At 41.7% G+C, this 24,111-nt stretch overlaps 1 protein-coding gene across 2 annotated transcripts in view; it reads left to right on the forward strand.

The window, feature by feature from the left end:
* The window catches only part of SYNPR (synaptoporin), a 324,786-nt gene extending 301,374 nt beyond the window's left edge, over window positions 1-23,412 (forward strand). For both annotated transcript variants that reach the window (XM_073592170.1, XM_073592171.1), the window contains 2 exons: window positions 3,789-3,980; window positions 16,217-23,412. In XM_073592170.1, the coding sequence (XP_073448271.1) occupies window positions 3,789-3,980; window positions 16,217-16,522 (498 nt within the window). In that variant the 3' untranslated portion in view covers window positions 16,523-23,412. The remainder of the gene's footprint in view (window positions 1-3,788; window positions 3,981-16,216) is intronic.
* The last annotated feature ends 699 nt before the right edge of the window (window positions 23,413-24,111 follow it).

The following is a 24,111-nucleotide window of genomic DNA, read 5'->3' on the forward strand; positions in this document are numbered from 1 at the left end:
CAGAAGATAGCAGCCACTACTACAGCGATTTTCAGCTTTTCCAGCAGTCCATTACATATGCAATATGCAGCCTACCGTGTATAAAATATGCATACGATGATGCAAGCTGAATGCAATGTAAGTGTGCATTACAGATAATTCCTGGAGATCAGCTTTAATAGGGAAATAGAGAGACTCAAGACATTCTCTGGCATCACTGCTGTCAGAAACTATGAATCAGACCGAGACAGAAGTACAGTTAAATCACTCTTGTTTAATAATAAAAGTATATAGAACAAACGTAGTCAAAACATAGCCAAAGTTCGGTAACCGGAACGGATAGTCAGACAAGCCAGAAAGTCAGGAAGCCAGGAATCAGCGTAGTGGAACAGCAAGCAGGATCTGGAGCCAGAAGGAATGTCAGCCAAGCAAATCTTTAACAGGAGCGCTGGAGAAAGTCTCTGTGATGTTGACCTAGGCGAAGGCAGAGATCATCTGGGCTGGACGGCTTAAGTAAGCAGGACTGACGAGCAGGATATCATCAACAGGTGAGTCACTGTGGAGAGATAGGAGCTGGCAATTAGCCGACAGCTGAGTGGCCAGCTCAGAGAAGGAAGGGCTGAGCCCAGCCCTGACAACTGCCTTGCCTTTACAGCCCATTCAATAACGGTACTCATGTAAATGCACCGATACTTAAAACTGATACCTTCAGGCTCGGTTCTTTCAGCTGTCAGTGGGATCCCCCCGCTAACAGCCGAAATGTAAACAAAAGAATGGTGGCAATTATTGGTTATTAAGAAGCGGGGCCGCCATGTCCTTAACAACCAATGATGTATTCAGCTGTCAAAGGGGTTCTCCTGCTAACAGCTGAAGTGGAAATAAAGTCAGGGGTGGACTGACCATTCGGGCACTCGGGCCTGAGGCCATTAGGGGAATCAATGATAGAAAATGTCAGCGCCCATGGATGCAGCGGCCAAGGTGTGGTATGACAGATTCCCCCTCCGCTGGTCAGTGTAGATTCGGGGCCTCTCCCTAACCTGCACTGACAGCTCGGTGAGTGATCGCCTCTCCTCCTCTACCTCCAGCCACCAGGGACATGAGCAGTCAGATGGTAGCAGGGCTCAGGGGGAGAAGAAGGGGAGGAGCAACAGGCATGCACATTGAACACTGTGATGTCGTCCTGATGTGGGATGCAGGTGAGGCTCTGTAGATAACCATGATTGGTGCTTGGCTCAGGGGCAGGAGGTGAGAGGCATCAATTAACATAATAAGGACAATGTTTATGCTGAAAGAAGAAGAGAAGAATGGGGCGGTAGATCAATTGGGATGACAGCATGGTCCTCCTAGCTGTGGGGCCGGCAGTGCTGAGTGTTGGGAGTGCTGTGTTTCTTCATCACTTGGTCTCAGCCAGATGGCAATATTACACAGCACATTGATAGATGATAGAGACTCCCTTTCCTGCTCCTCCTTTTCATCTTCATCTTGATCTCCCTAACTGCCAGCAATAGGTATCGGTAATTGGTATTGGCAAGTACTTAAAAAAAAAAGAATATTGGTACTCGTACTCGTTGCTAAAAAAAAGTTGTATCGGATCATTCCTAGTTATAAATAATCTCTGATGAAATCAGGAAAAAAATTTCCAGGTGACCATGTTAATAAATGTAACAGCATTACAGAAAAGCTACAGTTAATGTACTGTATATACTGATTTTTCCTTCTAGTGTTTGGCACTTTTGAGAATCGAGTTGCCATACCTTTATTTCTATAGTGACATCTGCAAGCCTAAAAATAGTCATGTCTCCGGTTTTTCACCGCTGTCCAGCTGTGCCAGGAAGGTAAATGGGAACCCCCCAGCACAGATAACGAACATCAAACACAGCAAGAAGACAGCACAAGACATCTATCAGTGAAGCTTGCAAAGTGCTGGAGGCTTCACGCCTCATCATTACGCCAAGTGGCTTTGCATTTGTTCATCTGGCACTGTGTAGCACAGATGACTGGTTGTCATCACTGGTAGAAACTGCTGAGAATATAAGTATTACTTTTATATGTTTTCACACAAGATTCACACATTTTTCTAAATGGATTACATTAGAAAAATGTGTGAATCCTAAGTAAAAAGTTGTATGGATCTTGTGTGATAATTTATAAATAGACCGCTAAGGCAGAATTGGAAAAAAGTACGTGTGTTATACCGATGACATTGATTTTTCTTTACTTTGGTTTTCTTCTTTTTTTTAAAGCGTCAATAAATCTATTTAAACTATTTGATATTTTTCACCTGGTGACATAATAATAGAAGCAATAGTCTAAAGATCAGATTGAAATATTTTGGTTAAATGCCTTTCTTGCACTTCTATTTTCTGCGGTCTTGTGTACTTGCTTTGTGCCACACTGTAGATCGGTGGACAGAACAAGCAAGAAATCTCGTAAGCAAAAGCCCCCGCTCTACCGGTCTGATCATTATTAGTATATGTATGTGGCAGCCTCAGCCAACACCACTCCACTTTAAGACCATTTTAAAGGAAAAATTTTCTTAATTTCCCTTAAAAAAAATATATATATATTTTCTATAATCTTTTATTTTTTATTTTTCATTTCATACATTCCACATCTCTCAGTATATTTTTTCCTTTTATGTATATTGTCCGTTTTTTTTCCCTTCATTTTCACACTTTATTTCCCCTTTTCATTACTTCACCTCATCACTGCAATTATTCACAAATGGTTTTCATGGCCATGTGATGTATAACTTCTTCTTTCCTACTTCTGCCCTTTACCTCTATGACTAAGCCCAGATGGGTGGGGCGAAACACGTCAGAGGGTTTGGCTTGCAGAGAGGCACAGGCTGAGGCTTGCCACATACATATACTATAACAAATTGGATTGGCCCTTTAACGATGAGCTGGTTAGAGCAGTAGATGGTGGGAGTTGGAGCTGTTTGAAGACAGGACCCTGTCAGGTGAGCTGGGAGTATCTTGTGGAGATTGCAGCCTGTGTGAGGGGGATTCCATGCCCAAGGAATGATAAAGTTTGGCCAGAGAGACCAAGAGTGGGTCTTGGAGACTATGGAAGCTGCGGAGGCCAGTGAGTCCAGCGGCTGGAGAGAATCCAGAAGTAAAACCTTGTCAAGAGACCATGTGGGCCTGACCAGCAAGGGGCTGCCACATAGGCCATGAGAAACCCTGAATAGCAAGTAGTCTGGGAGATCAAAACAAGCAGAGGTACTGCTCACCAAAGAGCCAGGTGGCTCTGTATTTTGTAATTGGGTTTACTGACGTTGAAACCCCTGCGTTAGAACCTGGATCAAATTTTTTTTTGTTTTTCCCTTTTAATAAAGTTGGTCTCCCAGGCCCTTAACTATAATGCCTGTGTGACATGGACTCACTATACAAAAATAGCACATGCCTGAATAACAGAATACCCACATATATGTAGGTGCATATGCCTACACACGACACCTGAACATTGTAGGCACACATATCGCACACACAACACATGGGCATGTTGGACCACTGGACAAAGAGCACTGCTTCCATACAGAGAGCAAGCATCCTTCTCAGTATGCAGTCAGATTGGGCTGTGGCTGCTTTCTAAAGAAAACAAACCTGAAATGTATTCAGCGGATTTAAATGGAAAATGTAAAGAATTCCAGATATCAGTATGTTCCAGCTCGGACCAATGTGATTATGTATATAGTATACATGGCCAATTCCCATGGAATTTGGAAATCGCTGTAGTAGACACTACTACTCTAGTGATGTACATGCTCCTGGGTCCTGTGCTGAACCTTTTTTCTGTTGTCCTAGGATTTTATCGTAACCGTGGTCTTCTCCTTCATGTGGCTTGTAAGCTCATCGGCCTGGGCTAAAGGACTTTCTGATGTAAAAGTGGCCACAGATCCTGATGAAGTTCTGTTACTGATATCAGCTTGTAAACAACCGTCGAACAAATGTGCATCAGTGCGGAGTCCTGTCATGTCAAGCCTGAATACTTCAGTGGTAAGTTGGTTTCAGATGGCAGGAGGGTGGAGGGGGAAGACTGTAAGCATTGTATTACCACCTTGTCGTGCCATGACTCATGGATATGACTTTAAAGGTCAAGTTGGCTTATAACTAAACATACATAAAGTTAGCTGCAAAGATTAGAGTTTTATTTTTTTTTTTTTAAGAGGAACCAGAACTGAGGAAAGTCAGTAGGAACACAAATTGTTATGTTTTTTATTAGCAAAGAATAAAATAATTTGGCATTTTGATTTTTTCTTGGAACAGATCTGACCAACGATAGCTAAGGGGGTCCATTTTTACACAACTAGAGCAGGCAGGGCTGCTGTTAAAAATCACGGGGCGCTATGCAGCTTACCTGACAGAGCCCCCTGCCCCTGTCTGAAGGTGACTGACAGATTTATCAGTCCCTTTCTCTGTAGCCTCAGCTGCACAGATGAATGAATTGGAAGCACTCCGAGGCTTTCACAAACTCAAGCAGTGTAAATACAGTTTACTGTGCTTCGATGATGAATGGTCACAAGAGTGATTGGTACAGATCGCTCACTGTGTTCATTTAGGAAAGGAAGGTTCCAGTAAAGGACCGGTATGTTTATTGGCCCCTTCCCCTGCTCTCTATCTTGAAACATCCCCCTCTGTGTCCGCAGCAGCTGCCGGCGGGAGAGGAAAGGAGGAAAGCCGGCAGTGCTGGGGGGGGCACACAAAGGGGGTCCGGACAGCAGATGGAAGGGGCGCATGTACTGCAACCAATCCCCCTGCAGTGCAGCCAGAGGAGGAAAGAAAAGGAGAAGCTGTCAGCATTGCAGGTGGAGACAGAAGAGGATCAGTGTCTGCAATAAGACAGTAGGGGTGGGAGAACGGTTCGGCCCGAGCATAAGTTTGGGCCTAACTTTGGTTGTTCGGACGTTCGGCAAACAATGAACATTATGCGGTGTTCGTGGCAAATTCGAAAACCGCAGAACCCCGACTCCAAAGGATCCTCTCCCTGTTGAGGGCATGTGGCCTGGTACGGTTCAGGGGGGGGGGGGGGGGGGGCGCTCTCTCGTCCTCCCTTTTTTCCTGCAGCCTGCCAGGTTGCATGCTCGGATAAGGGTATGGTATGGATTTTGAGGGGGACCCCTACGCCATTTTTTTTTTAAATTTTGGCGCAGGGTTCCCCTTAATATCCATGCCAGACCTGAAGGGCCTGGTATGGATTTTAGGGGGACTCTCACCCAATTTTTTTTTTTTTAATTTTGGTACGGGGTTCCCCTTTAATGTTCATACCAGACCCAAAGGGCCTTGTAATTGACTGATGGGGAACCCATGCCATTTTTTTCAATGAGTTTTATCTATATTGAAGGGATCCGACAATTCATTACAGCCATGATCAGTTTTAAATGACATAGGGGGTTATTTACGAGAAGCAAATCCACTTTGCACTACAAGTGCACTTGGAAGTGCAGTCGCTGTAGATCTGAGGGGAAGATCTGAAATGAGGGGAAGCTCTGCTGATTTTATCATCCAATCATGTGCAAGCTAAAATGCTGTTTTTTATTTTCCTTGCATGTCCCCCTCAGATCTACAGCGACTGAACTTCCAAGTGCACTTGTAGTGCAAAGTGGATTTGCCGTTCGTAAATTGTTTCCTTTAGAAATGCCATTTTGCTGTGGTATTGTTCTAAACACTGGAAAACTGCGCCACTTTACAGGCATACTATAGGCACCCCCCAGGCACGATATTTAAAGGAATATTTCATTTTTATTGTTTCACTTAAAGCATTATTAAAATCACTGCACCTGAAAAAACTGCAGTTTTTAAAACTTTTTTTTTGCATTGATCCATGTCACCTGGAGCAGGACCCAGGTCCCCAAACACTTTTTATGGCAATAACTTGCATATAAGCCTTTAAAATTAGCACTTTTGATTTTTCATGTTCCCGTCCCATAGACTTTAACGGTGTTTGCGTGTTCGTCCGAATTTTTTGCCTGTTCGCAAGTTCTGGTGCGAACCGAACCAAGGGGGGTGTTTGGCTCATCCCTATAAGACAGTACAACCGGACCTCCTGCTCAACAGGTGCCTAGTGCACTGTGCAGCATTGAGCTGCCAGACTGACAACCCAGTACTACAGGTTTCATTTGGAGAGAACGTCACCTGACACTTCTGTAGGCATACAGCCTTTGGCATAGGTTTTTTAAACTTTAGAGGAAATATGCTTCAAGACCCTATTTATCGGCCAGTAGTATACAGTGTATAGGGCAAGTGAAGAAGCAGGGTACTCCCGCTGTCATAACTGTTAGAAATGGAAAAAAACAAGGTCATGTGGTGACCAAATATATCATCATATACTTGGTAGGAGTTGGGCTTTAAGCATGTCAAATCTAAGATAAAGTAGATCAGTGGTTTGCAGTGCTGATATCTTGGTGTTGTGTCTGATATGAGCTGGGTTACTTTTGGAGCTGCTTCTTCAACTACAGAACAAGGTAATTATTGCTGTGGGCTAATCTTGTGTTAGAGATTAGGTTCAATTGGTGTCAAAGGTAAGAGGTTTCATTGATAGTGTATCTGTGCTATGCTCATGTAGGGCAAGGCAATACTTGTACTTTTAAATGAGCATATAACTCATTCCCCTTCTTCCCATATGACAATATTGAGGCTTGGTAATTGGTTGCTCAGGGATACAGTGTGTAATGGGGTGTAAATCCCCTTTTTACAGCATAGTCCCACTTAGGGGTGCTAGGGTACCCTCCTTTCAATTATCCATGCTCACTAAGGGGGAATAAAAAGCCTTCTATGGGAGGGGTCAGGAAGAGAGTTTCTGTCAAAAACAGAAAAGACCCACCCTCCTGGACCTCATGCACTACTCCTGCACCACTAATATGTAGCTGTGCTGAATTGCTTTCCTCTTGGGAAAAGTTCAAAATTACCCCAGTTGGGAACAGATGCTTTATGAACTACTTCTTAGATGAAAAAGAGGACTGGAGACTGTACACCATATGTAGGTACAGGGACTCTCCTGCCACTGACAATGCCATTTGAGGAGTAAGTAAAATGTGCCCTGAACCTAGATATTGAAATTTTTGTGCTCAGCGCTGTTAATGACAGTTCTTTGCTGCTATGAGAAGTCATTGAAGATGTACGCTTTCAACACGTTGCAAAGGAAAAGTTTGCTGCAGCCAAGTATGATGGATTAGTCTCTCATTATTTATGAGAAGGCAATGGTGTAGCCAGTGGTTGGCTGAAGAGGCTGTTGATGGGCCCTGTGGGGAACGGGTAGTTGGCCTGCCCAAGTAGGAGACTGGTGTTGATTTACTAGAACTGGAGAATGCAAAATCTAGCGCAGCTCTGCATAGAAACCAATCAGCTTTCGTTTTTTTTTATTCAAAGCTTAATTGAACAAGCTGAAGTTAGAAGCCAATTGGTTTCTATTTACAGCTGCACCAGATGTTGCACTCTCCAGTTTTAGTAAATCAACCCCTCTGTGTTGGAGTCAACCTTGGTTTGCAATTAACTGAAGCTGACCACTCATCCCGGTGGTCAGGGTGGACAGTTGCACGCTCCCTGGAGCTACCAGAATAGAGAAGCCTCTCAAGACAAGCGGATCTCCTGACAGGATTGGACCGGGAAGTAGTGTGCCGCAAAAATGGACCTGGGTTTCTCACTCTCCTATAACTGGAGTATCTGTAAGTTGAATTTCAACTTCAAAGCCTTGGACAAACCTGTGGAAAGGGGGTGGTAACAAGCGTTGTCACACAAAAGCAGGGTGAAAATCCTCAGCCATGCCTAAGCTCATGGTCATGACTTTGCTCCCAGTGGCCAACTAGTAGGTAAATATTTCACCTCTTATGTTGTGGTCTGGCAAAACAAAGATTGATTAGAAGAAAGAAAACAAAAACTCCTACACTGCCATGTAGGGACTACCTTTAAAAATGTTGTGCAAAAACCTCTTAAGGGATGTACACTCAGCCATCTTTTACTGCGGCTGCTGGAAAATGCAAAACGCAGCAAAATCTGTTTTGCTGCGTTTTCCCGCTGCTGGCTGTCAAAACGTTCCTATCCTGAACATGATTCTTCCGCATTCAGGAGGGAAGAGGTTGAACCTCACCTATCCGGAGCAGCTCCTAGACTCTGGTAAAAGCCTATGTGTACATGGACACACAGGGGTTGATTTACTAAAGACAAAAAAACTGTGCACTTTGCAGAGTGCAGTTGCATTCTGCAAGTGCAATTGCTCCAGAGATTAGTAAATGAGGTAAGGCTTCACTTTGCAAAGAGTACCCAATCCCGTGCAAGGAAAATGAAAAAAACTGCATTTTTGCTTGCACATGATTGGATGATAGAAGTCAGCAGAGCTTCTGCTCATTGACCAAGCTCTGGAGCAACTGCTCTTGAAGAAGGCAACTTTTTCCCTTTAGTAAATTAACCCCACAGGCTTTTATGGAGTTGAGTTTAGGAGCTTGGGCAAAAAAAACACCAAAAGCTCCTAAACTCAAGTTTAGGAGCTGCTAGTGTACATGAAGCCTTAAACTTCACCATTGAGCAACTTGGTAAAGACCTTTAGGACCTATCTATAAATCCCAGTGCAAACAGCACAGCGATTAGCTCATCTCTCTGCTTTCTCCGACTATCAGCATGCTTCTTGTCAGTATATGAACTGATTGGCTCCTTGTGCTGCTTCACCCTCTCCCACAGCAGCCCTGCTGCAATAGGCTAAAAACAGGTCACATCCAGGTTCTTACAGTGAATGCAATTTTAAATGCAAAGTGCATTCATTTGCGTCTCTTATATCCGCCTTGAATTCAGATTTACAGTAAATGAGCACAGCATTTATTGCTGTATACTGTATAGAACAACAAATATTACTCTAATATTTTTTGTTGGAAGTACAGAGTAAAGGCAGTATTGCTGCATGTTCATATCGCACTATACAAACAGCAACCCCCAATTATTTTATACCAATCTGTTTATCAATCGCATGGGCAACTACAGCAGCAGCAACCTTCTAAATGTTAGGCATGCACAGAAGGTGAATATTGCAATTGACATGAGATAAATATTACATTGATCTCCTTTCCTGTTCCAGCAGCTCTGGCCAGTACTAAACTGTATCTAAGCACCACAAGCTGAAAAATCTATTATATTCATTATTACCATTCAAAGCAAACTCACCCATCTATCCATGTCTCCATGGTTTATTTTGCTGAGAAATCGCTTTGAAAAACACCCTCCTAGAATTTCTAGCCACGGCCATCTTGAGTAAGGGGTAAGTACCATTTACTTCCTGGAATCAATCTGCCCTTAGCTCAGGCATGCAGACAGGAAGATAGGAACAGAGGGCGCACCAGCCTAGCCCTTTACCCTTGCCACAATTTATTTGTTAAAATAAATATGGGTGTATACTCACAAACAATGATATGAATCAAGCCTAATACAGTCCAAGAGGTGTGCAGCCCAGCCTGGTCTGCTATGCAAGTCCCAATCTGGAGATGAGAGTCCAAAAGAGCTGATGTGTTTCAAGGAGTATCCCCTCTTCCTTAGAGCTGAATTTGGAATGCATGCAGCTGGTCTTTTTATAGTGGTCTGGCAGAGACCCATGTAACCCTAAAACAGGCTCCTCCCATCCATGGGAGGGCCTATAGTGGGACTATGCTGTATAGTAAGCAGACAGGAAGCCATGCTTAGTTGAGAAAGCCCATCCCCCCTTCTCCAGATGAAAGAAAAAAATGCCCATGAAGACTCCTGGGACATATAAGATCATTTTGGCCTAAGCCAGAAACCAGAAAGCAACTCAAGAAATGTAAAAAAAAGTTTTAAAGTAAATATAATATACCTTCCTATAGTTTTACTAATGCCATCAGCAAAAGGATACAAAATAGTTCATTCTGGCTGAGGGATTTAAGTTCCACTTTAATACACTGACACTACTGGAAGGTCCACCAATCATAAAACACATGTTATAATATAAATTAAAGAATCCACGCTTAGGACAGTAAAAAGAGCTACTGCCTTTCCCTAATTAGTTCCTCGAAGGGGCTAATTGATAAATATATTGAAAAATTGGAAAAAATTGGTGCTGCCCTATTTCACATTCTTTAATTACTTATGGATGTAGAATCCATATAACACGAGCTGTACTCAGTACCGTATATAAATAAAAAATTAATTAAACAAATTACTATAAACCAGCTGGGCACCTAATTGTGATCTGAAAAAAATAATAAAAATAAAATAGCCATATGTGTGAAAAATAAATAAATACAACTCCTTGGGACTAAATAGTCTATATGTGTTAAACCAGTGAGCATAAGTGCCATATATATACATAGTTATGTGCCTACATATGTAAAAATTGTGAATAAATGAGTGAATTATTTTATAAAAAAAATTAACCCCAGAGTTCTAAAGTTTTGTGACAGTGTAGCGCCCCCTGGGGGACCAGTGCCACTTAAATGAACTAAATGTATAGATATTAGGTGTCAATATCAGAGCAAATATGTGACTCCCAAAAATATTATTAGTGTCTTGGCCTCTGTGCTAATATATATTAAATCACAGTGAAATACAAATACCATAAAATCAAACTTAAATTATCCAGCCGTGTATATGCATAAGCAGATATAGATAAGGCTCTAAAACATGTTATTTAAAAAACAGAAAGTCTCTATGGCCAAACTGAATGAGGAGCAAAGTTTGATAAATATGCAGATCTGGGATATCAGGAACAGTAAGCAGTGACTTCTGTGCTCATATCAGGTGGTGACTTGAGGTGCTCGCCCCCCCGTGTTTCCCCACTCACCAGAAACAATCACCCCCACAGGGGTACCGAGCGACAGAGTGGGTGACTTGGGGTGGTTATTCGGCCAGGTACTGCTTCCGTTTCTCTGCTCTTTAAGATCCCTCCAATGATTTAGAATTCCGACCGTGCGTTCCAAAACTGGGCTCCTCCACTTCTTCCCACCATCAATCTGTTTTATTCTCCGTTATACTAAAAGAAAGAAACAGGGGGCTTCCGTCGTGAAGTATGTCCAGTTTATTAAAATATGCAAGTGTAACAAATCGTAGATCCAATACAGAAACAGCTAAAGGCAAGGATGGGACTGGAAACTAGCTACGAGCGTGCGTCCCAGAGGTGGGACGCACACTCGGAGCTAGTTTCCAGTCCCATCTGACGGTTCTTAAATATCGGGGGCGGGGCCACCCGGTGACCCCGCCCCCTCTGACGCACGGGACATGACGGGACTTCCCTGTGGCATTCCCCGTGACGTCACAGGGAAGTCCCATCAAGTCACCGTGTGTCAGAGGGGGGCGGGGTCACCGGGTGGCCCCCCCGTTATTTAAGAACCGTTAGAAGAGGAAAAACGTCACACAGCGGGAGCCTCCCTCCATGCCATGGATGCGGAGCGGCCCGGAGAAGAAGATGAAGAAGAGATTAAGAGAAGAAGCTGAAGAAGAGAAGAAGATGAAGAAGAGAAGAAGATGAAGAGAAGTGTGGGAGACTCCCTCCATGCCATGGATGCAGAGCGGCCCAAGGAGAAGAAGGGAAGAAGACACTGCGGAGGAGATGCTGGACGAGAACACCGGAGGAAGAACCAGAAGAACCAGAAGAAGATGAAGGAACATAGAAGATAGAAGAAAGAAGAAGCATTTAAATAAAGGAATTGTCAAAAACTGTCTCTTGTCATTTTTAACATTTTTGACAGTTTTTTAGTGAAATGGTAGGGAAGTACCCCCTTACCATTTCACACAGGGGGGGCCGGGATCTAGGGGTCCCCTTGTTTAACGCCCTGCAGCTGCGTGAAAGCGGCCTAATGTTACAGGAGACTTGGCACTATAAAATGTATAGTAATATCTATACACAACCGTTATTGGGTACCTGCCCCTTGGTAACAGCTTCTTGCAATTCCCTGTAAAGCAGCACAGGGAGAAGGAGGGGCAGGTTCGGGAGACACTCAGATATGCTGTAGGTCAAGGTGCTGACAAAGAACAAGCTGACAGGATGAGAGAGCAGACTGAGCTGAGAGATGACCTCATTAGTCAGCCGCTGCTCCTTTAGGCTCCTTTCACACGAGATGGAATCTGTCCAAGCGGATCCGCCTGCACAGCGTGGACCTGTCCGCTGATCCCTGCTGAGCAGGCGGATGACAGGTCCGTGTCCGCGCTGCACAGCCCCCTGTTCTCTATGAGGAGGTGTGATGAAAAAGGACTGCATGTCCATTTCCATCCATTTGTCTTCCGATCCGATCTGCCTAACGGACTGTGAACGTATCCCTATATGTCTGTTTTTAGTGGACCGGATGCCGATGGGTGACAACGGACACATGTCTGCTGACATCCGCCACCACAGAGAACAATGGGTGGTCCGATCCGGTTTGCCTGAAAAACGGACAGGCAAATTTGATCAGTCTGGTGTGAAAGGGGCCTTACTGTCCAATTCAGCAGGCTAAGGGTAAAAAAGATGGCATCACTGTATTCCTGTACTGGAATAGAGAGACAGAGTGAGTAGTATCATCCAACTGGCAATGCTGTGTGGCACAGCTGTGTATAGCACCCTCCTAGTATAGATGCTAGGTAAATTTAGTTTTTGGTTTGCTCTGTATTTAGAGGAGCAGTCATCTTTTGCTTTGGTCTGTTCATGGTTTTACAGGCTGGAAGTTTGATTGTTTCCCCCTGCCTCTGGGAGAAGCTTCCAGAGCTTAGGGTGGTAAATTCAAATTACTGGCCTGAATATGTACTATACCCTGGGAAATCCTTGGAGAGGTGTGTCCAGGAGCTGGTCTGGGAGGGTGATAAATAAGTTGAAGTCTGGAGCAGACTGTCTTTTTCCCTATGAGGGATGAATCTGAGCTTCAGAGGGCTGCTTGCTCCTGAGGTGTCCCTGGACTGATTGCTGAGCTATTCTATCAAGAGAATCAAGCGTATGGATGTATCTGCTCAAGGAGTTGAGACTTTAACTATTTTGAAAACTACCACATGGTCCCCAGCCGTGTGCCAATAGACTGATCTGAAAACTATCTCATGGTCCCCAGCTGTGTGCCAATAGACTGTTCTGCAAACTATCTCATGGTCCCCAGCTGTGAGAGATAGACTGTGTCCTCTATTAACTGTGCTTAAATGTTTTGGAGACATCCCCTAGATTATTGAAACCAAAGTGAGTAGACTAAATAGGTGAAGTAAATAGACTGTTGATTGTGTGACTTGTGGCTTCTTCACTGTCTGGGAAATAATCAGTTCAAATCAGCAGCTCCTATGGGGGTTAGCGCTATATGTGTAAATCCCAGGACTTTATGGATAGAAATACAAAGCCTTTGGTAGGTAAAACATCCTCTTAGGCCACATTCACACTGGGCGTTTAGCACCTGTGTGCTAAATCACAGCTTTTCATGCACCTGGGAGACACAGGTGTAGCATCCAACCCCTGCTGCTTGCAGCCTGTCAAATTCTATGCTACACTGAGTGGTGCCCGTGCTTAGGGCCCTATGTGATCCAGGAACTATGCCCAGAATGCATATTACCTGTGTTCCTGTAGTACAACTTGGTACAGTGTCCAGCTGCATCCAGTCGCAGCATATTTCATCATGTCATAGACTTTGACAGGCAATGGGGCTAAACACTCAGAAAAGCATTCTAGATGTTTGCCAGGAATTTATTTACTGAGTTACTTGGTTCTTGTCCCAAACATCATTACTATACAAATATTTCAGTGCCTTTAAACAAAATATTTTACCCAGCTATAGGAACATTTTACACTTCTGGAGTCGTTTGAATTGGGTTAGGCACAATAAATCACGCAGTGTCAAGGTTAACTAATTATAATCCCCCCTAGAACACATACAGTCTAGAAATTTAATCTAAAAAGCATTTAAGATTACATTTTCCTGTGACACTCAATAATTTGAATATAAATGCCAGGCGTGTGACAGATGTACCAGGGAGATGAATAATAGATGAGGGAGTCACTCACATCTTCATTCATCACCAAATTCAATTTGAACTTGAAAGGTAACACTATACACCATCTCCGCAGAACAGCACAAAGCTGATAAACGCTTTATTTTATTGGGGTGCTCTCTGGTGGAGATAAAACATCCTTTCTCTGTAGGAGCGCCGATCCCAATGCTAACCAGGTGTTCTCTTATAGGTTTATTATTATTATTTATTTAAGGGTCATTAAGGAGCATCTGCTATGACCTTAAAATCATTTAGAATTAGTGGAAGAATGAAGTGCCCATCTTGGCAACCAATCATATTCCAGTTTTTCTTTTTAAAAAAATTACAGATTTTGTAAGTGGTTGCTACGTCACGATTTTTATAAATCTGCCCAATGATTTAGAAAGGGTAGAAGATGTTTGGCTCTCTCTTTACAAACCTTCTGTACATTTATATTATACTATATTTAGTTTATGATATAATAAAATATTTGACGCTTCATGAAGTCCTTACAATTCTTAGTCTGATGCTGTTGATCCAGAAATAAGGAAAATCAAAAAACGGCATCGCTGCTGACAGTTTATCCTCCCAGAGGGAAAAACGTTCCTTAACTCCGTCAACGGCAGTCAGAATAATTCCCATTAGTGAGCTGATGCATTCTTCTAATTAGAGCTGGAAATGCTGTTAGTTGTAAGAAAAAGGATTCCAGTCCAATTTAAAGAATCCTTCCCCAAAACTAATCCAAAGATTTGATGAGTAGAGATTTCCTTTTAGGCCTCGCTGGCACGGGGAGCAAAGAAACAGTAAAAATAGGTGGTTGTTCTTCAATTTCCTGCCCCCTTCCACCTACCTACAATCATGCATTGTCTAAGCATGCTCAGGTTTGCACACATTGTCGCAGCTACATTACAATTCGGCAAATTTTATACAGCGTGTTGCATTTGGCATGTGGGGCTGCTTGCCATGCGTGTCAATTGTAGTCAATAGGACCCTTCTGTAAATACTTGCCAATTTCTTTTGCCATTTCCATGTGGTATTTTAATGTAAAGTGCCCCTTCTTTTGAGAGGTGTTTAGAATCATAACTGTAGATCCTACATATAAACATCAGTAAATTATTATGTTCATGTGGAAGAGTCATTGTGCTTCTGATGTAAGGCATGGTCGCAATATTGTTTCTACTCTATGGCTAAAGGTTTTTGGAAACCTGACCATCATGCATGCTTTATGACCAAAAGTATGTGGACATTTCTCCAAATTATTGAGTTTGTGTTTCCTGTGAATGGTAGAGGTAATGGCATAGCATACAATAATATTTTAGGCAATTGTTTACTTCCAACTTTGTGACAATAGTTTTGGGAAGGCCCTTTTCTATTCCAGCATAACTGTGCTGCTGTGGGCAAAGCCAGCTCCATAAGGATGTGGATTGACGTGTTTGGTGTGGAGGAACTTGAGTGGCTTGCACAGAGGCCAGACCTCATCCTTACTGAACACCTGTGGGATAAATTGGATCAAAATGTTGTTGAAAGCCACCCCAGAAGATTGGAGGGTGTTATAGATACATAGGGGGAGGGAAAAACTTAATTTCAATGGCCATGGATTTGGAATAAGATGTTCATCAAGCTTATATAGTTTATGATGGCCAGTTGTCCAGAAACATTTGTCCATATATGCTACAAGGTAGTTCACTACTTTTTTAGCCAGTAGAGGTTTACTTTAAAGGGAATCTGCCATTTTGCCCTTTCCTACATAACAAAAGGATTTCTAGAGTACTATGGGTTAGATAAGGTGACAGCATAGCAGCAGCTGCCTATTTTGAGACTTAGGTCAGCCTAAAACTTTTATTTTTAAATACGGTCCTTCAGTGAGTATTCTACCATGTGACCAGCTTAAACAAAATGCTTCACATCAAAGAAGCAATAGAGAGATTGGAAAATGTTATACGCAGCCTAAAGCTCCACCTGCTGGTGCAAAAGCAGAAATCAAAATATTAACATGTGATATGTCATAATTACCTAACTAAAAATAAAAAAAAATCTTTCTAAAAATGTTGTTTTTTTCCAGACAGTAAATAAAAAACTAAATACAATACCAGTATACATTAAATTTAAACGCACAACAATTTCACTAAGGAATATCAACTGGTCATTATGGAGATTTTCAACAAACTTCATTGGATCTTTAATTTCTTTACAATAGTAAAAATCCTGGCAATATATACACAAAATATGAGATGCTTCAAAATAATCATAGTTCTGAATTTCTGGTTCAATTCCGCCTTATATGTGTATACATTGTCATATTTATAGTTTCTTTTTTTTACTTTCAGGTGTTTGGGTTCCTGAATTTTATTCTGTGGGCTGGAAACATATGGTTTGTCTTTAAGGAGACAGGCTGGCACGCTTCTGGGAGTAGATATCCCCAAGAGCCAGTGGAGAAACAGTCTGGTAGCCAATCTTTAAACCAGGGTGGATACAATCAAGACCCCTATGGACCAACTCCACCATATAATCAACCACAAGCAGGCTTCGGCCAGCAGCCAAGTTTTGGACAGCCCGTTGGACTTGGACAACAAAACTATAACCAGTCACGGTATAACCAAACTGGCCCAACATCTTTTGCCAATCAGATTTAATGTGTTCCTCTGTGCCGACCACAGACACCTTGACGAAATCTAATTCCAGGAGGAATGATACAGTGTTTTTCAAATTCGGTGCAGTTTCTTGAACCTGCCACAGTACAAATGGTGAATCATGGTATTCTAGTACGTATAGGAAACGGTGAAGATCAGTAATGTAGAAAATACCAGTTCTTTGTGTTTTACCTAGACATCCTAATATGTGACAAAAAATGCTAATTTTATTGTGCTAATAATAGTACCTTTCCCTCGACTCCCGCATGCTACATTATTCTCAGAAGTTGCGTGTTTGATGTTACTCCTATTTTGCCTGCATTTTTTTTTTCCGCATGATCCTGTAAAGTATGGTTGGACACTGTTACTATTGCTCCATACTATAACTTTTTAACAGTTAAATGAAACAGATGCTGTACTGTAACCATATATGCCGTATCATTGTGCCGAGTTGAACTATTCGTTGTAGTTTTGGGTATTTCTATATGCGAAACTCACAATATTTTTCACCCAGCGTAAATGGGGACCTGTGTATATGGAACTACTTACCTTGGGACATTTGAGAGCCTTTCCAGACTCCAATTCTAGTCCACGAATTGAAATTTGTGCATGTGAACCCAATAACATCCATGTCAATATGGATCTTTTTTCTGGTAGGTTAGGAACACTTGTGAAGTCTTTGTACTTTTACCAATCTTTCAGAAGCAGACATCAGCATCACCCAATGTCTATCCAATGAGTTGTGATTTCCACTGTATGTGTGAATTGAGGACCAAGTTACTGTGGTATATGTTTACAGTCTATGGTATACTGTAGCTACTCTCCAGGGAATATAAATATAGATATATAAATATATGTATACATTAAGAGCACAAAAAATATTTACTAAAGCACAATAAAAGTACAACACCTAAGCAGAGGAGGACGAAGACAAGCCAATGTTCATGGCAGAGTGTGCGGCTTATTTATGAGGGCTAGGAATCAGAGATTAAATAGGACCTTGGACTTTATAATTTTGATTTATATGGCTATGAACAGGCCCAGGTATCTTACTGATACCTAAGGAGAACGTGTCATTGGTGCAAACTGTGCATCTGCACAAGGAAGCCCTGGGAGGTAGGGGTCCGTTTATAATAGGTGTGGTTCAGGTGGGTGCTTGGTTATGAGTAGTGTTCTGTCTGACCCCAGCTAGAGAATTCAGGGAATCAAAAAGGCTGCTCTTTACCTGCATGTGTGTACAAGTGAATAAGTGTTTTCACTTGGGGAAAAGTTTAATAGGGGGGGGGACAAAAATTCTACATGCACAGGGGGCCTTTGATGACTATGAACGCCACTTTTGGCATCTGTACACTATAATATGTTAAATTGGGCCTATTCTTAAAACTCACATTAAACATGAATCTGTAAGGCACAACATTACCAAATAACAATATCATTCATAGGCGTGTGCCAGTTGTGCCTGAGCACACCCTAATAACCTAGTGTGCATTAGCATTATCACTCTGTGTAGCAGTGGGGAGATGGGAAAGATCTCCCTCTTACCAACTCTGCCAAAAGAGAAGTGCTTACGCACTCCTCTTTCACTGTGCCAGCAGGGGAGAGCAATGTGCCAGGGCCATATATATAGACACACACACACGCATGTGTGTTTGAGCTTTGGGGTGCAAATCCAAATGCAATAGGCTGCACACACCTATGATATCATAAAATATGCCAAGTAGCAAAATTCTTTTGTATATGAGTAGAAAAAACTGCTGCTCTAGAGCTACTGCAATTAAAATAAGACCAGGGCAGATATCAAATGGTCTCTGGTTACCATGAGCATTTGGATGTTACATGTCAAACTGTCTATTGTGTTGAGCCAGATACACCTGACTTGCAGATGTAAGAGGATCAGAAAGGCACAGCACTGTTCAGCACTGATAAGACAGAAGCAGAGCTTCCTGCTTAATAAAACAGGGTTTTTGTTAAAACAGTGTACCAAAGGCCTTATATGCCTAAAAAAATCATATAAAAATGATTTAAGCATGCAAGTTTGTTATAAAAGTATTGTCAAGGTAACCAACGCATGCTAACACTGTCAAATTTAGCCAGGGTCTCTAGGTATTACCGACCTATGGTCGTGAAAGAGTTAGGGCCAACATGGAGTACTGCAGGGGAAAGTCTGCATCTGATTACCAAAGCCATAGCCTATGTGACCTTTCCACAGACCTAGAACTTAACAGAGGGCATTCTTACCAAGGCCTGCCTCTACTATAATTGTGGAGCTGTAGATCAGATGTTCTGGATCCTGTGTTGGGTTCCTTTTTAATAGAGAATGTCTATGAAAGGAAGTACAATATACCCAGCAAAACAGCAATAAACGTAAAAAAGAGGCCACCAAGGTGGCGGTCAAAACATCTGTTATAAGTGTAAAACAAGACATTTATTTCCTAATATAATGAATGCCAGTGTGCTTCAGGAGCCTAGAAATACCCCTTTCATCTGGGCTAAAACTGCAATAAGGGTTTATAGTTTATTGTTGTTTTAGCCCTGATGAATTTGTAGGCCCATGAAAGGTGTGGGGATACAATAAATTATGTATTTTATTGTCCATACATTTTTCACTTACTGAAAACTTAGCAAAAAGTGTAACATGTCCAATGAGCTTGAACAATAAGTGTCCTTATTGGCAGGAAGAACCATTGCGAGATAGAGAAAGGCTGATTTAGTATTCACAGAGCAGGCCTGGTTAAGTTTGGTGTGAGGTGAACTAAACCTGTTTATACTTCAAACATTTGTTTTCAATCTCTCTTTATTAAGTTTTCCATTACATTTAAAACAATCATAAATATCCTTACATCCCATTTAAACCAAGCGTTTTACAACATGTTCTTCTTATTTCTATTACATAAAAGATTTTACTTTTTAACAGGCTGTAAGCGCCTACATCCTTCAATCCTATCCTACTCTTTCTATACCCCTAAAAAAACAACTTACCCTCTTACCCTTACCCACCCCCCTCTTACCTATCTTCCCATACATGCTTCATTCATACAAAGAAAAAAAAAAAATTTCAAAAGGTCTACATATCCTCATTCCTCCTTCCCTATATAAATTCTACTACCGCTCTCGATGACCGAAACTCCTCCCATTTTTTCCAATTCTCGGGTAATTGATTTATTATATTTCCTTCCTCTCTGATACGTTCCTCCATGTATTGTATTTCGTTCATCTCACATATCCAATCTGCTAAGGCTGGACTCTTTGTTTTTTTCCAGTTTTTTGCTATTATTGTTCTCGCTGCTGATGTCATATGGTGAATGATGTCTTTTTTAATTGATTTTATTGACTTTGGTATCAGACAGTAATGAAATTTCCATACTCTGGGTCAGTTCCACTCCTGATACCTTATAATAGATCTCGTATATCTTCTTCCAAAATCCTTTCACCAGATGATATCCGTACCATATATGTTCCATTGTTCCATTTTCTACTTTGCATCTCCAGCATAAATCTGTATTTCCTTTGTTGATTGAAATTAAGGTAACTGGGCACCTATACCACCTCATCACGATTTTATAATTTCTCTCTTGATATTTATTTGCAATGGTCCCTCTGTGCATAATTTCGAAAACCCTTTCCCATTCTTCCTCCAATAAAGGTCTTCCTATTACTTCTTCCCATATCCTTATGCTTGTTAACTCTTTGAGGGGGCTACTCGGAATAAATTCGTCATATATTTTCGATAATTTCTTGATTGGGACCTGTTCTCCCAGCAATAGTTTTTCAAACCTGGTCAATGGTCTATTTATCCTAACTATTTTGGGTTCAATAAATGCCTGTAATTGTTGGTACTGCAGCCATTTTTTTCGTTTCCCTCTCCCTTTTCCCTCAATGTGGGTATTTTCCCATTCTCCAAGACTTGAACCAATCTTGTATCTTCCAACCTATTCCATTTAAAAAAATGTCTACTCATCATTGCTAGAGGGAATTCGGGGTTATAAAACATAGGAGTCATGGGACCTATTATTGTAGAGAGCTTCCCCTTTTTCATTATACCGTCCCACACCTTTAACGTGGCACTTACAAATAGTGTCAGCTCGCTTCTTTTTGGTTTTAAATGGGGTTCTATCCATGGAAGGACTTTTAATTGGGGCCCTATTATTTCCTCCTCCATATCACTTCAAACATTTGGTGGAAAGAAGCTCAATAATTTTTTATATTCCTCTGCACATGATTGGATGTTTGAGTGCAAACAGGTTGACTTGACCTCAATACTGTGGTAAATCAGACGCAGGTTCACTTATTTTCATCTTATCCCATATCACTTGACCCTTTAATAAATCAAGCCCCAACATAATATAACATAACCAACCAAGTAATAAATGGGCATCCACCTTACACTTGGGCCCAATATCTCATAGTTCCTTGGACAGTTGAACCTCTCTTTATTCTCAGTGGTTACAATTTTATCTAAGAAGTATTGTCCTATATCTCAAAAAAAATCCCTGTTTTAGGGAATCCCTGTGTCCTTCCCTTCTCTTTTGTTCCTATATTTCAGTTTGTCAGTGGTTACAATTTTATCTAAGTATTGTCCTATATCTCCAAAAAATTCCCTGTTTTAGGGAATCCCTGTGTCCTTCCCTTCTCTTTTGTCCCTATATTTCAGTTTGTCATGTTTTCACCACAGAGGAACCCTTGAAATAATTTTCAGGCCTCTGGGAACTCTTGAAAAAAAAATTTATTGGTGGACAGTGAGAAAAATGCCCCCTACAGAGGTGGTCAGAATGCCACTCTTACAGACAGTTAAAAAGCTCATGCATCTGGCTCTGCCAAGTGGCACTGATTCTGGAACTATGCCGACACCATCAGATGGGAGGACAATCAGCATCTGCTCAAGGAATCCCTGCCAACCTCTGGAGGAAAACTGGGGTTCAATGGAACTCTCTTTGACAATGGCTGCTCTAATTGATCTCAAAGAAACATCAGTATAGATGAAACAAATCATCAGTGGGTTTGGAGCCGAACTCCAGGCAAACAGCTAAATGCAGATTAAACACATATATGTAAGTTGTTTTGATTTGTATATTTGGCGATCCAGTCTTGTGGTTTACACAGCTCTGCCACACAGCACAGTCCTGGCTGGGCAGGAGACCTGATTTTTCTGTGCAGCAGTTAAGTAACACTTACAGGTCTTGTCCTTTCCACAGCCTGTGACTGGCCAATGAAAGAGAACCAATAGACTGATGAGCTCATCTTTTTTTATTCTGCTCTCTCCTCCCAGCAGCATGCTCTTTGACATGACATACTGCAGCACAACAGGGTGCTTCTCCTCTCCCAATCTGAGCTTTTTTTACAGGGACTTGCAAAAAAGAGATACCAAGTTGATTTCAGATACTTATGCCCCGTACACACGGTCGGACTTTGTTCGAATATTCCGACAACAAAATCCTAGGATTTTTTCCGACAGTTGTTGGCTCATATTTGTCTTGCATACACACGGTCACACAAAGTTGTCGGAAAATCCGATCATTCTGAACGCGGTGACGTAAAACACGTACATCGGGACTATAAACGGGGCAGTGGCCAATAGCTTTTATCTCTTTATTTATTCTGAGCATGCGTGGCACTTTGTCCGTCGGATTTGTGTACACACGATTGGAATTTCCGACAACGGATTTTGTTGTTGGAAAATTTTATATCCTGCTCTCAAACTTTGTGTGTCAGAAAATCCGATGGAAAATGTGTGATGGAGCCCACACACGGTCGGAATTTCCGACAACACGCTCTGATCGGACATTTTCCATCGGAAAATCCGACCGTGTGTACGGGGCATTACTCCGCTTGCATTCAAAAATACATTTCATGATGTAGTAATAACCAGCATCATTTAACTCATCCTGTGGGCCCAACCCATCATGAACATCACCCCGGCCTAGGTTCAAAGTGCTCTAGGACAGCACAGTGCTCACATGTCATTATGCAAGAGTCGCACTGTACAGGAATGAAGACCACCCAACCACCATTAGAGGAGCCTGTGAATATCACCAAAAGACTACAAAATTTAAGGTATGTATAAAGTGAGATTTGTAGCATGGAAGATGCTTAAAGGAGGGGGGCTTAGAAAACATGAATTTGGGCTTTAACCAATCTTTTTTTTGCATCCGAAATCCCATTGATCCTCGTAACTAGGGTTGTAGTAGTGGAGTGTGCTTTTCCTCTATGAAGTTTGAGCAAGAAACTGTGTACCTCTAACCCTTCTAAGAAGGTTGGGAGGTTTGTTCAGCTGTACAGCTGTCCCTAATAAATTAATAGGTCACATTTTCACAACTTTTTAGCCAGCTTCCAAAATGGCTGCCTCTGCTGTTTAACTTCTTCGTCTTTTGAACTGTGCTCCCATTAGACACTAGCTGTCTGTTTTTCTGTAAGCTGGTGCAATACAACCTTATTGCCATATCTTGGAACTGGGTCTTTTAGTGTCTGGATCACATAATAATGAAATTGTCCTGTCCAGAGACCATGTGAGGTATTTATACAGAAATAAAGAGGTTCTATTGTATTTTCATCAGCAATGTGGTTTATAATCTGGCCTTGTGGCGACTGGCTGCCATTGATTTGGTGGTCCGTGTTTTTGATTTTTTTAAATGAAAACATATCAATAATGAACAATTTATAAGTAAGTAATGAATATACTAGTTCTTAATACTAACCCAGGGCATCGTAGATGATGTGATCTACCTAGTCCATTGATTTGTTGTACATTTTGCTGTACTTTTGGCTAAATCTGAGCACAAATGGTGTAGTTACTATTAAATGCATATTATGTTAACAATGTATTGATCTAAGTGGACAATCTATATTGTAATTGCATTATGACCCAAATAAAGTTGTTGCATAAAATGTACACAAAAGATTTACTTGGTGTGTTTATTGAAAAATGCCTCGGCTGTGGAAGGTGTGCTGAAAAAAGGCAACCTGTGGGAAAAGGTCTGGTAGGCAGTATTGCCTATGGTCTCTGTACAGCTGATCTCTTTCCCAATACTGACTTACCATATCTTATTCTGTACCGTGTCTCTGTGTCGTGGTGGCTTTGCTTACTCATGTTAGGGCTGAACCCCAATGACTGACGGGGTAATATTTAAGAAGGGACAGGATTGATGTAGAAAGCACAGATCCACAGAAAGGATAAAGAAGAAGCAGGGAGATTCTTGCACTGCAGGTCCAAGGTGAAGCTGCCTCTCCAGCAAAGAGGACAGTGAACAACACAGTAGTAGGGATGGGCTTTATGTTCGGGTCGAACATGAGTTTGACTCGAACATTGGCTATTCGCCAGTTCCCCGAACAGCGAACAATTTGGGGTGTTCGCGGCAAATTCGAAAGCCGCGGGACACCCTTAAAAGTCTATGGGAGAAATAAAAAGTGCTCATTTTAAAAGCTTATATGCATGGTATTATCATAAAAAGTGTTTGGGGACCTGGGTCCTGCCCCAGGGGACATTTATCAATGCAAAAAAAGTTTTAAAAACGGCAGTTTTTTCGGGAGCAGTGATTTTAATAATGCTTAAAGTGAAACAATAAAAGTGTAATATTCCTTTAAATTTCGTACCTGGG

Source organism: Aquarana catesbeiana, linkage group LG07, assembly GCF_042186555.1.
Source record: "Aquarana catesbeiana isolate 2022-GZ linkage group LG07, ASM4218655v1, whole genome shotgun sequence".
Classification (NCBI taxonomy): domain Eukaryota; kingdom Metazoa; phylum Chordata; class Amphibia; order Anura; family Ranidae; genus Aquarana; species Aquarana catesbeiana.